General features: G+C 41.1%; 1 protein-coding gene across 1 annotated transcript in view; it reads left to right on the forward strand.

Moving 5' to 3' along the window:
* Nucleotides 1–2,360: 2,360 nt before the first annotated feature.
* MCTP2 (multiple C2 domains, transmembrane 2) overlaps nucleotides 2,361–13,422 on the forward strand; it is a gene marked incomplete at its 5' end in the record, with an annotated part of 96,613 nt that continues 85,551 nt past the window's right edge. The window contains 2 exons of the mRNA XM_010021800.1: nucleotides 2,361–2,423; nucleotides 3,571–3,679. Coding sequence (XP_010020102.1) covers nucleotides 2,361–2,423; nucleotides 3,571–3,679 — 172 coding nt within the window. The remainder of the gene's footprint in view (nucleotides 2,424–3,570; nucleotides 3,680–13,422) is intronic.

The following is a 13,422-nucleotide window of genomic DNA, read 5'->3' on the forward strand; positions in this document are numbered from 1 at the left end:
ATATATACACACACACATACACACACACACAGAGACACACACACGTACACACACTCTTGTTTGATTTGTTTTTATGCAAATATATTTAGAACTATGACCTGCTCAGTGGATGTGGCCACATTTGTTTATGCTTTAAAGCTCAGAAAAATCACTTGTAGTTAGATAAAAATCAAGATTTCAAGACCATATTTTCAGTGAGGCATTTGTCTGTGTTCAGTGAGCTCACTGCAGTTGGGTACCTAGACTAAGAGCAATTTATGTTATGTGGAGCTAAAATGAAAAATCAAACTTTTTTTAATTTAAAAATTATAATCTTTGTTCAAAAGATGATGTAATGCAAGTAAACAGAAAGCAGAATAAATACAAAATCATACCTTTGAGGGTAATATTTTTATTATAAATGTTATCAGGCTAGCAGAGAGGGTACTCATTATTATAATTTCAATGCAGTTTTGTGATTCTGTGTTTATGTCATGTAAAACAAGCTGTAAAGAGAAACCATTATCAGTGCCGATGATGGTGCCTGAAGGAGATCCCTGTGAAGCCAGAGACTACAAGAAATACTAGGTTTAATGCATGCAAGTGAGATTTTATGCACTTTAGTCAGGAAATTCACAGTTAGGGTTCCCCTAGCAGCCGTAACTCAGCTCTGTTGTGTGAGAAACTTCTGCTGCTGCTCTTTATGATGATGATTTTTCTACTTTTAATGTGTTTTTGCAAGGTGGCCAAGTTATGACTGCTGTGGGAACCATAATGTTAAATTCTGTCTGTCACGCAAGTGAAATTTTCCTCGCAAGATTGGATTATTCTACTTCCTGATATGTTATATTTGGGGGGAGGAGGAGAATTACTGCACAAAAGCATATTTATATTTATTTCAGCGTATCAATATCTTTAAGATTTATGATCTTCAGTGGTTCCTTTTTTTGTTTGTATAATGCTTCACACAATGCAGCTCTCATCTGAGAAATTTGGATGTTACCACATTGCACATAATGACTTTTTCGCATGAGGATCATATTCCACCTTGTGCGCATTTCTGTGGACTGAGGTTATTCTTAGCATAAACCTTTGTATCAGAATGGGCTGAGATTGCCCTGTGTTAGACCAAAAGAGTTGCCCAGGCACGTAGGTCCTCTTCAGCTAAAGTGATGATCATAGGCTCTTCTAGCAGTCAAAATAGCATCAGAGGTATATTGACTGATGAATCCCTTCTGTGTGTCCAGACAGTCTAGACAAGCCGTGCCACCATAGCCTCAAGTTTTCAGATGAGTCACTTGGGAAGAAATGTTTGAATTCCTCTCCAGTGCTGGGCACTAGATAAAAATCCTATGGATCTTCCAGTTACTGCAGAAAGTGGGGGGGAAAGTACATGTCCTGCATCTGTTTTCCTCTTTTGTTGTGGTTTAACCCAGCAAGCAGCCAAACACCACACAGCCCTTCACTCAACTTCCCCCTGCAGTGGGAGCCATCATCTTCCGTAGCAGAGAGGCTTTCCCTGCTTGGCTTGCTTGATTGTAGTGCATGTTTCTCTCAAGGATAACCTATGCATTAGTGTCCATGGTCAAGTCCACACCATGATCACAATGCCTTATGCTTTCTGGTAGACCATTATACAGTGGAATCTGTTCAGCATGTACCACCTCCTGCTATGTCAGTATTCGACAGCCTACTGTGGCCAGTCCAGTGCCCCCTTCCCTAAAAAGTGATCCTATCTTCTTGGCTTCCCCATCCCTTTAATTCCAGGCTACTAGCCCTGTTATCCCAGCATTGGAGCACCCAGGTAACAATGTGCTGGATGGCAGCTAGAATATTTTTTCATGGCTCGCTCGGGGATAGGGATCGGGTGGTTACCACCTCATTTATGAGTTCTGTCTCTTGTCCTCCTGTTCTCATGATGGCTCTGCTTCTGTGTAGTCTGCCTTTTGAAGGTACTGAATAGTATTGAGCAGGGCTCTGTAGGCATGTGCTAGACCCCAGCACGTTGCAGTGATTAGTGTCTCTAGAATTGCCAGGGTGACAGTATACTTTTTCCATATATTTTATTAGTCTTTCAGGGTTCTGCACTTGTTCTGAGGTGAAGTTCCAAAACATTGGAGGTGCCTACCGGCCTAGGTACTTGCCTGTACTATCCTATCTCTCACAGCTATTCAGCCTTGGGGTAGATCTCTGGGTGGTATTCTTAAATAGTTGCTTAAGTTTAAACAAGATCTGAAATGCATTAGGAGTAGGAGACACATCAACAGGAATGTGCCAGTTTGAACATCCCAAGGATATTCAGAATTCTCAAGGGGCTATTGTAACTAGCCTGGATCCTTAAATTATTGTTGTCTAATTAATGGTATTTTTTTGTTTTATAGTACCCGTGTGGAGAAATGGATTTAGACTCTTCCACATCATCTCAGATTTTTGATGATCACATGGTAAGGCCTTTCATTTTAATGCATTTTGAAATTTGATCAGAAGCACAACTTTAGGTTTAAGTTCTTTACTTCTTACAAATTTAAAAACGTAGCAGGTGAAGAAGCTTTCTATAGATGCCCCCAATGTGGTGTTTGTTGAGGTTTTTGTTTAATGGTGGTTTTGTGTTTTTGTTGGTGTGGGGTTTTTTTTCTTTTCTTTTTTTAGTATTGCAAAGCAGTTGCTAATGTCTTAAATAGACCCAAACGTTCTGGATCTTTCGATGTATTATATAATTTCTGTGTTGTGCTGATAACTGACGAAAACATCAGGATAAATACTTAACTATCAGCCCAGGAACAAAATGGATTAAAATAAAGACACAAATACCTGAACGTGGCTGGAAGGTTTGACAGACGACAAGAACAGTTTCAGGGCAGTGTGAAAAGGCATTGGCAATTTTGACACACTTCACACATGTAAAGCATATTTACCTGGTCCAGATGAACTTCTCTACCTTTGCCCTCTGATAACCTATCAAGTGCTGTTCAGAGGCTGTTTTCACTGGATGTTCTAGCTGAATGAATGATGAGGTGTGAAACCCTGGCAGCATCTCTCATGAACAAGAAACCTTCTGAGTTTTCTACTGTAAAACTTCACAACCAACATTGCCCACTGCTGTGTTTCTCTCCTTTAAACTGTATAAAGAAATGTTGTCCTCCCAGTAGCTCTGTGAAACGCGTACTTCCTCATGAGGTCATTAATGAGTATGAATGAACTTGATGATCCTTATGGGTCCTTTCCAACTTGAGGCAGTCTATGAAGGCACAAGAAACACCTAGGAAAAAAATAATAGTGCAGAAAGTTGGTAGAATTTGGAAGACTTGTGCATAGAATCATAGAATGGTTAGCATGCGTTTATGATTGTTAATATTACTACTCACTTTCAGGTAAAACCCCTCTTGGGTTACCCCTTGCTTTGTTAAATGTACCTGATGCTCATAAATAGCTATTTGTTAAACAAAGTCTGGGAAAGAAATAGCTTTTCTTCCACCTTTCTGTAAAAATTGCTCTAAGGAAAGACAAGAATTTTGTCTCTGCAAAACCTGCTTCATTCATGGTCCACTTCAGGAGGTGCACAGCAGTGACTGATTTCTGTGTTCCTCTTAGGCTCTAGAGGAAGCAAATGATTGCTTGAGTGACCTGCCCAACCCCTTTGCCTACCTGTTGACCATCCACCTGAAGGAAGGCCGGAACCTGGTTATCAGAGATCGCTGTGGTGAGCCCCACCTTTCAGCTCATTTCCTCTGAAATTCACATGGCTCTCTTTGCTGACTTCAGTTTGGCAGCAGTTGGCTTCTTTTCTTATGTCTGATGCAACAAGTCATTGATTTATATCCCTTGTCCAGGTCAGAACACTCAACAATTGGGTTTATCCACCTTGGGTACACAGGGGAGGGAGCTGCTCCTCCTGCCTGCTGTGCAGCTGCAAAGCACCTTCTTGGCTGGATTTGGCATCTGTACCTATTCAGGAATTGCAGAGTCATTAACTTTGAGAAATTCTGAGCTTAAAGAAAGCCCCAAAACCAGAAAAAAAAAAAAGGCCAAAGAGTATGTTGAAATCTATTAAATGAGGGAGCTGCACTAAGAGTGCTTTTGCAAGGAGTTATCTGCAAAGATTTTATTAAAAGGGACACAATAGGAGCAGGACTGTAATACAACAGTTCCCTCTAATCTGGGATGCAATTTAAAGATGACTGCATGCAAAAACCCCAATCTCAAAACCCACCCCCAAATGACATGACAAATAAATAGGAAAATATTTGGGGAATTCCTGGATAAACTGTGGGGAAGTTCCTGATGCTGTTAACCTGGCTCCTCTTCAGGCTGTTGCAACAGGGAGTAAAAGTCCTTATGAGCAGCCAGTTGATAGTTTCTCCACTTGCTGCGGAGGGAAAAGCTGTCCTGCCAGAGGCTCTGTGGCTGCTTCAGAACCTTCAATCTGAACCTGTCAGAACTGTTCCATATGTCCAGTCTCTCCGCATTTTACATGTATTCCTTATTTCCTATTTTTTCTGCATGTGGAAACAGTTCTGTTGATTTTGCATTGCAAAATGTATGAGCAGTTTGTTTCTTTTGAGATGAAGAAATAAGGTTTATCCATACGGTTTTAAAGCAAATAAGCTTGCACAGCCTAAAGGCATGTGAAGGTTTGCATCTGGAAGAATCCATCTGGATTTATAAAACTTCTTACTTGTGGTGCTTGTTGAGATTTCTATTATCTTTTATCTCTGTTAACTTTTTCCATGCTGGCTCTTCATGTCTTCATGAAACAGTAACTCTTGGCCAAGCGTATGCTTGTTTTTCCTCCCAGCTTTTGGAAGGAGTGAATGAGTACTGTCCTGGTTTTTTGTCTGGAATAGCTAATTTTTTTCCTAGTAGCTGGTATAGTGCTGTGTTTTGGATTTAGTATGAGAAGACGTTTTTGTTGTTCCTCAGTGCTGCTTACCCTGAATCAAGGACTTTGCAGATTTTCATGCTTTGCCAGTGAGGAGGTGCACAAAAAGATGGGAGGGAGCAGAGCCAGGACAGCTGACCCCAATTAGCCAAAGGGGTATTCCATACCACAAAACGTCATGCTCGGTGTATAAATTGGGGGGACTTGATCCAGAATGTCTGATTGCTGCTTAGGGAGGATCGGTCAATGAGTGGTGAGCAATTTTGTGCATCACTTGGTTTTGTTTTTTCCCTTGGGTTTTATTTCTCTGTCTTTCCTTTTTTCATCATCATCATTATTACTATTATTATTATCATCAAATTATTAAGCTATTCCTATCTGTACCCGTAAGTTTTACCTTTACTCCTATTTCTCCCCATCCCAATGTGGGCAGGGGAGTGAGCAAGCTGTTGCATGGTGTTTAGCTGTCAGGCTGGATTTAAACCATGACAAGTACTTGGATTAAGATCTTTACTCGTTAAACAGAAGCATGTATTTCCTAACAGTGTAGCAGTTCACCAAATTTACTAGGAAGGCAGCACAAGCCAGGGCACATCTGGCTGTTTCTATGGAAAAGATGCTAGAAGTGAGCAATTCCAGCAGAGTAATATTTCTAAAGGAGACAAATCATAGTTTGCTCTGGGCTGTGTTTTGTTGTGTAAGAAAGCAAATGCTTGTCTTAGTGAAGCACTGAACAACATAGTGAAACGATGTAAGCAAGGCTAAAAAGAAACCATTTTGATGTTGCTCTGTGCTTTGTGGCAAATGACGACTCATTTAGCAAACTAAGTATGTGAGGTGATGCACCATTCAGTAAAATTCCTGCTTGTTTTCCCCCACAGGCACTGGGAGGAGGAAAATACTGATTTAATGATTATTCTTCAGTCGGCATTATGTTGCAGTGGTGGCTCCTGAAAGCATGCTGCTGATGCATGTCTTTATAGGTGTCTACTGTCATACTGCTTACTTAGGATCTTTGCGTGATGCTCAGGCTTGCAACCACTGTGCATCTTGCAATGTGCTTTTGAAAGTAGGAAGTTGTCAGCTTTGCTCATCTCTCCTGTGTGAGAAAACCTCAGAGTAAACTTGTGGGCTGGGAGAATGCAACTTCCCTCTTCTCCCCCCACCACAATGCTCGATACAGCCGCTGCACTGGGGTGTACCAGCCTACTCTAAATAGCCTGAATATAGGAACATGTCCTGCAAGTTAGACTGTGGCTTGGGCTGAAGGCCAAGTCATCTTCCTTTACATTTTGGGAACAGCAAACCCCTAGAGCTAACCAAGCAGTGCTGCCTGGCACAGCTGGGAGAGGGTTTCAGTCCCTCTTCCCATGGTTTTGTGTGTGCAAAGAGGCACAGGAGCTCTCTAGTGGATAACGCTGAGTGGCTGGTCCTGTGTTTTATGTGTGTATTGGAGTTTGAAGCCTTGTGTGTGCAAGTGCAAAAATTATCTGGTTAGGTAGCAGTGGTGTCAGTGCTGGAGTTCATAAGTAGGAGTAGCAATGTCCCGCTTTTAGTCGAATAAAGTGGTCATATGTGGTGGTAACCACTTGGCTGGAAACTCCAGGTACTGTGTAGAGTATGCTGTATGTTAAATAACAAAATCTTCACACGAAGACCACAGACTGAAAGCAGAGTGCATCCCAGCAATCTTAGCTGGATGCTGACCTAATCTTTAGGTTAATCAGGATTAACGTAAGTTTTGTAAATGTCCTAAACTTTAATGTTCAGTTATTATGCTATCAGCAATTGCTGTGTGGGGAAAAAGTCTCAAAGCAGTCATCAATCAGTTTAGGTCTTTTTTTTGGGGTAAGTCATGTATCTACTTAAACATAAAGGAAATGGCACCGAAGTGCAGTGCCCTGTCCTTCTCCCCTGCGTTTTATTTCAAGGTACCGCATCTCGCATCGCCCAAGCCCAACACGGGTGGCTGATGCCCTCTCGTGGCGGTTCCCCGCCGAGCCCGCAGCGCGGCGCGGTGAGCAGCTTTTCCCGGTCCCCCCTGGCTGCCAGCCTCGTCTGCGGCCCTGAACGGCTCAGCTCCAGAGCTGGGCGGGGAGGCAGCAGCTTTAGTTGCTTTTAGTTGCTTACCAGGTTGGACGGGGCTTGAAGCAACGTGGTCTAGTGGAAGGTGTCCCTGCCCGTGGCAGGGGGTTGGAACTGGATGAGCTTTAAGGTCCCTTCCAACCCAAAGTAGTCTGTGATATGATGCTATAATATGATAAGTACTTGAAATTCGAGCAAAGTAAAGTCTCTTGGTCTGGTGTTCGGTCTTTGTCTCTGCATCTGTTTTGTCACAGGGTAAGAAGTATACACCCATGTATGTATATAAAAATAAATGTAAGGTGCGTGACGAAGGAGAAATATTTCTGCCATTGGAAACAGCCATTGCCGGAAAACTGGCTCTGCTCTGCAACTTCACAAGGCTCTCCCTGAATTCGCTCATTATATGCTTAATAGTTGTTAAGTGGGATTTAATTGCACTTGGCTGAACAAAGGTGGCCAGTAGTTCTGCTGCTAACTGCAGGCTATAAGACCAACATGTGAGCTTTTCCTAACCTTCCAGATATTTTTCCAGACTTTTGACTCACTTTGTACTGCTCTTTCCAGCATATGTTCCCATTGGTGTGATTTAAATTCCTCCTTCGCTTTACCAGATTTTTGCTACTCTTTTTCACCATTCATAATATTATCCCTGTTAACATCTGCTCTTTCCTAGTTTTCTTTTCACTGAAGGTTATGGATCTGTGTGTTTATATACACAATAGCAAAAGTTTGGGGTTTGTGCATGTAATAAGTAATACTGGATGACTTGATTTATCTTGGTGATGGTGAGGAGTTTGTGATCTGTGTAGTTTTAATACTGTAAGTAGTTCTGTAGAAAAGAGAGATGATTGTTTTATTTGGCTTAAAAATAATGAAGTGTTCTTCATCACCAGTGCTTTAAGTGTTGTAGTTTTGTTGTTTAGTGTTTTCATGGCCTCACTGAGACTTCTTTTTGGGTGAAGCTCACATTTCCAGCTCCACATGCTTTGAACCAGGAGAGGCTGGAGCCCATTGCTACTTGCTGGTTCAGTTCCACAGGGCAGGACAATGCCTCATGTTTGTTTTGAGTCAGTATAATGAAACCTGAAATGTCCTGCTCCCTTATGGCTCTGAGATGCTGTGACTGTGCCTGCGCAAGTCAGCTTTGGTGGTGGTGATGCTGTGACACCGAACAGCACATGATGCTGCAGCCATAAGGAAGTGTTACCTTCCTTGAGCTGACAAACCTGGCTATAAGAAAAAAAAAAAAGAAACTGGGTTTTGAGTGCCTGTAAGAAGCTGCCCCGGTTTCCAAATCCTGTGCTTTCAGAGTCTGAGTATGTTTTTTCATCTGTTAAATGGTGTGGTTACAAGAAATATGTTTCTCGGATGTGATGTCAGCTGGTGAGTGGCTGCGGTTACTGTCTTTTTCCCCCTCACTTCAGATGCATTGCTCCAACCTGAATTTTTCTTGTATCTCATTTCCACAAGGTTTTGTGTTTTCTAGCGTTTTACAGGACCTTTGTGCCTCATCTCTATTTCTTTCTTTCAGGTTTCCCTTGCTGTTCCCTGTTGCTGCACTTTGGTTTTGCTCTCATTTCTTTCCTCTTGTCATACAGGCAGCAACACGCGAAAGGAGCAGGGTGGGTTAGTTGCAGTAGTACAGAACGTGCCATTGTCTCACTGGGTGCACCCCACCTCCCCATCCAGAGCACATCATCTGCTCTCACATCTAACACCCCACACTGCCAGAGGGTCCCGGTGGGCTCCTGGAGCTGGATCTGCTGCATGGGCAGCTCCTAATATTAGTCTCCCAAGGACAAAATAAAATGAAAGAAAGAGGACACAATAACATGTACTTTCAACTTTAATGAGTAATGAACCTGCAGTAGCCCACCACTTGTAGCTTTGGGCTATCCATTGCCTGGGTCCATGCTGATACCAGAGTGCTGGAGAATGGGATGTGTTTGTGCTGGGCTGGGTGTTTATCAGCTTAGAGCAAGTCCATTGTTTGGAAAGCAAATGCTCAGAGCAATTAGGCTGAATCGCTCCCTACAAACACTCTGATTAATTTAGGCTTCCTCTGTTTTGAGGGTATCTGCAATTAGATCATTAGTCCTTCAAATTTATTAATTATTGAGATGTATTAGGCAACTTTTCACACTTCCTTTTGAAAGGCGTAATCATGGCTAATTTACAACTGCTAAGAATTTGAATGGTGCTGGGTACTTATTTTGATGTTTTCTGGATCTCATGTAGCTCTGCTTGTGCTGCAAGCGTTTGTCTGTGCCAAGTCCAGTTTCTGGAATTGCAACGTGTATGGCTGAAACTTTGCCCTAATACGCAGTGATCTCTGTGAGCATCTCTCCTGGACTGGCCATGGGGAATGAATGCACAAAGACAAGAAGCTCAGGAAAATAGATTGAGTCAAACAAGAGCAATTAATCCATTATATGCATAGCCACATTTGGTAAATTAATGTTAAATTAAGAAATGTAAGGATAGCAGCACAGGAAGAGGACATGTAGGGCCCAGACAATGTCCTACACTTCTTCTTTTGCAGGTAACTGAAATTTAGAGAATAGATTTCTTAACTGTCTATCTTCGCTTCAATAGCTTTTACTGCATCTTTTTGGGACCCCCCTAAGGAGATTTTCTTAGGCCTAAGACTGAGAATACAGAAAGATGCAACTATATTACACCAAATATCCTCACTGCTGCCTAGTAATAGAAATGTGGCCTGTCCTTGTACCCTCCTGTGCCTTCATACCTGAACCCTGACTGGGAATACAGTGTTTAGTGAGACTAATTTTTTTCTTTGTGTCATTCTGTCCCTAATGTGCCTAATCACATGGCGTTTTGGTAGCGTCTGGTGGGTTTTCTTAGTTCCTTTAGTACGTTCAAAATGCTGATTCTGATGTGTCTTGCATAGAACATCCTGTATCTGCTGCTTTCATTCTATTAAAGTTTGGTTCAGGCTTTTTTCCCCTATCTTTTTAAGCCATCAGCTGTGGGTTTACATACATTCCTCACGCTTCTCTGGTCTTTTTTCTTTATTGGTTTTTGCTGTGGTGGGGTTTTTTCTTGGTTTGTGTTTCTTATTTTCTTGTTAGTTGGTTTATTTTCCCTTGGAACCTATTGGCGATGCTTGTTTCTGAGCAATGTTTCACTTCCATCTGGCCATGTAAAACTAACTGGGCACAAAACTTTCCAAAATTACCTGAATTTCCTGCCAGCAGAATACCTTTTTTGTCTGATTTCCCCTTTAAGCCTTGATCTCAGTTATTTCACTACAAGAATTTCGCCACAAGAATATAGTGGTTTTCCACTTAAAAAGAAAAATGTGTGTTCCATTTTAAAATGTCTTTTACTCCTTGTTGTAAATAACTCCAGTAATTCTATTTCTAGGAAGACTTGAAGAAATGTATTCTTTACATGCATATAAAAGAAATCCTTCATTTCCTTCTTCAGATTAAAATTTAGGTTTTAACCAAAACTTAGGATGGCCTAGATTATATTTCACACTCTTCTTTGATACTTTTTTCCCTAGGATTTTAAGGCAACTTGGTGGTGATTTTTTATTATTCATTTATATAACGAGACTTGTTTCATATGCTACATTTCCAGTAAGTTTACTCCTATAAAATAGTGTGTGGCTTGAAATGATATCTGGTCTTCTGGTTTTGTTTTGGTTTGGTTTTTTTCTAATTAAGTCTGTAGTAGTATTACACACAGTTGATGTGATATATCTCTCGGTAGCTGCTAGAGGGCAGCAGTATCCATTTAAAAACACCGTTAACAGTTTCTTAGGCTGCTGAGCCCTCTCCTGCTGCTGTGTCCCAGCAACTTCTGCTCACTGAAGCTACCTCAGATTTTATCTGATGGTTGGTCTGCTTGCTTTTTAGTATCAGAAAACAGAAGTAAAATAGATATTATGCAAATGAATTCAAGAGAGCATCCCTGTTGATACGTGTGTTCTTTCTCTAATAGGAAATCAGATGATGCAATGATGTTTTTACAGGTCATCCTTTCTTTTTACTCTTACTGAGGTTCTTTTTTAGACTAAGAAGTGTATAATATTCTTTGGTTTCTATATTTTGTCCATACATTTTACTGTGTAAGAACCCTCTTGTCCTTGCATAACATTTAAATTAACCTCAAAGCATCACACTTTGCCTTTCTCACTAAAAAAGTATTTTTCTCAGGCTAAATTCTCAACTGACTTCAAGAATAATTTGTTTCCTTGCTTTACCCCCTTGACATTGCTACAGCTGATGTGACAGAGATAAACAGGTTCAGACCTTGCATTGCAGAAGAGCCTGGGTGCATGTGTTTAGAAGTTGTTGACTTGTTTGCCTTCAGTAGGAAATGGCTACTAAAAAGCTTTTTTAATGGTCTGGTACCTTTAGAAATTTATCAACTTTTGTTATGTTTAAAGGGAAATTATAAACAAAAATCCTTCTTTAGATTGGCTCATGACTAAAATCACTGGGCTTTTCTGTCTGGGTTACAGATTGTCTCTAATAAATATTTTTTTAATAGATTCAGGCATCTTTCCAATCTTGAATCCAGAAGGCTTCAAGCCTTGAACTCAAATGCAGTTAATTTTCAGCCTGTGCTGTTCCTTGCACCATGTGAGGCTTGTCACCTGCCTTCTCATTCCCTGTCTCCTTTTTAATCTATTTTGATTACCTGCATATTAAAAAGAAAACCAGGAATGGACACAGTGATGTAGGGTTGTACAGGAGGTTCATCAACATCCCAGCAACAACTTGGGGAAACCTTTGTACCACCACCCCCACAACTTCCCTCCTGGCCATCAGGTCGACCCCAGCTCCTGCCAGCGAGCCCTGGTGCGTGCCAGCTCCTGCCACAGAGGTGAAGGTCCATCTGTTGGCTGGCACAGAGGTGTCAGCCCATCATCTGTATGATCTGGGAGCCGCACTCCTGAGCTGCTGACCCCTTTCCCCTTGCCTGCCTAGTTGAGATGTTACCCCTGTGACAGCCCGACAGGCGAGTGCCATCGAAGCCCGCTCCCCACCGCAATTATTTTCCCTAACAATTAGCACCGGTACTAACTTGACACCTTTCCCTTGTTTGGCTTTTGTAAACCATCATCCCTTTTTCTATTAATTCCTGGCATTAATATTTTCTTTCGCCCAAGTGCTGCCGCTCACCCGTGAAACAGTTTGAACATTATGTAGCTGTCAAGATAGCGAGGGATTACCCAGTGTGCCTTGCTGGAGTAAGTGACACCACTGAGGCCCCGCTTTGAGATGTTTATTTTGAGAGTAAGCTGACAAGCATGAAGGCCTGATCCCAGAGTGGCAATCTTATTTAATTAAAGGCCTCTTTTTGTTGTAGCTCTTTCCACCTCCCCGTTTTTTATATATTTTAATAGAAATACATATTTATATAAATATATATTCCTTTTATATACATATGTTTTTATGCAACAATATGTTTTTATGCAACAATATGTTTTCATAGAAATATATAAAAATATAAGTATATGTAAATAGGAAGACATTCTTGTAAATAGAAAGGAAGACATTCTTTATATATGTATGTGTATGTATAAACAAGTAATTGCTAAAGCCTGGCTCACGTGAGCATTTCTGGGCAGCCCTTCCCCCTCTCTTTATTTTCCTTTACTGTATAACAACCTGGAAAGCTTTCAGAGCAATAATGCAGTTGGGATGCTTGGAGTTTTATACTTGCAGCTATGGAACTTGCTGGCTGTTTGCTTTCTCTACGTCCTACATTTCTCTCTCTGTTCAGGTTTTGCCCTTGTTCATGGGTTTTCTGTGCCAAAAGCAGTTGAGTTATGGCCATAGACCACCTGCCTCCATCACCCTCTTTTTGCTTTCATTTCGTCAGTTGTTTTCCTTGTCTCGACCAGTTGCTATTTCATGCACAGAATAGGTGTGGACATTATTACTATTATTCTTAATAATGCAACTCACTCCTGATTATCCTGTAAATAAAAACCAAACAGTTTTTTCAGGTTTTTTTTCTTCTTTTTTTTTTTTTTTTCTTTTTAAAGGAGCTTGAATAAATTAACACCAAAGAGCTCTATTTCTTAACTTCTGCATCCTCAGAGGGCTACTGCCCGTATTGTGGGGCCACAGTTTATCTCTGTGTTTCCACATGTAGAAAGTGTTCTGGTTTTAAGCTGTATACTTTCTGTAAGAGTATAATCATAGTTCTGAGAAGTGTTCTAGGGGAAGGTCTAGTCCTAAGCTGTTGACACGCAATGAGAAGCTTCCCTCTGACTTTGAATCAGGCCCTTACTATTCTCCTCTCCTAAAGGAGAAGGAAAATATATTCTTTTTAAGTTTGCAGCATTTTTTTCCCCAAAAGGGGTTGATTTCAACAATTACTATGTAGGAAAAGGATCAGCTGCAGGTAGTATTTGAAAACCCAACTGATATTTTCCTTCTGTGCCTGAAACACCCTTTATGGGCAGAATTGGCCACGGCTCTTCCATCTTTTCATTT

Source organism: Nestor notabilis, unplaced genomic scaffold, assembly GCF_000696875.1.
Source record: "Nestor notabilis isolate BGI_N333 unplaced genomic scaffold, ASM69687v1 scaffold6739, whole genome shotgun sequence".
Taxonomy (NCBI): Eukaryota; Metazoa; Chordata; class Aves; order Psittaciformes; family Psittacidae; genus Nestor; species Nestor notabilis.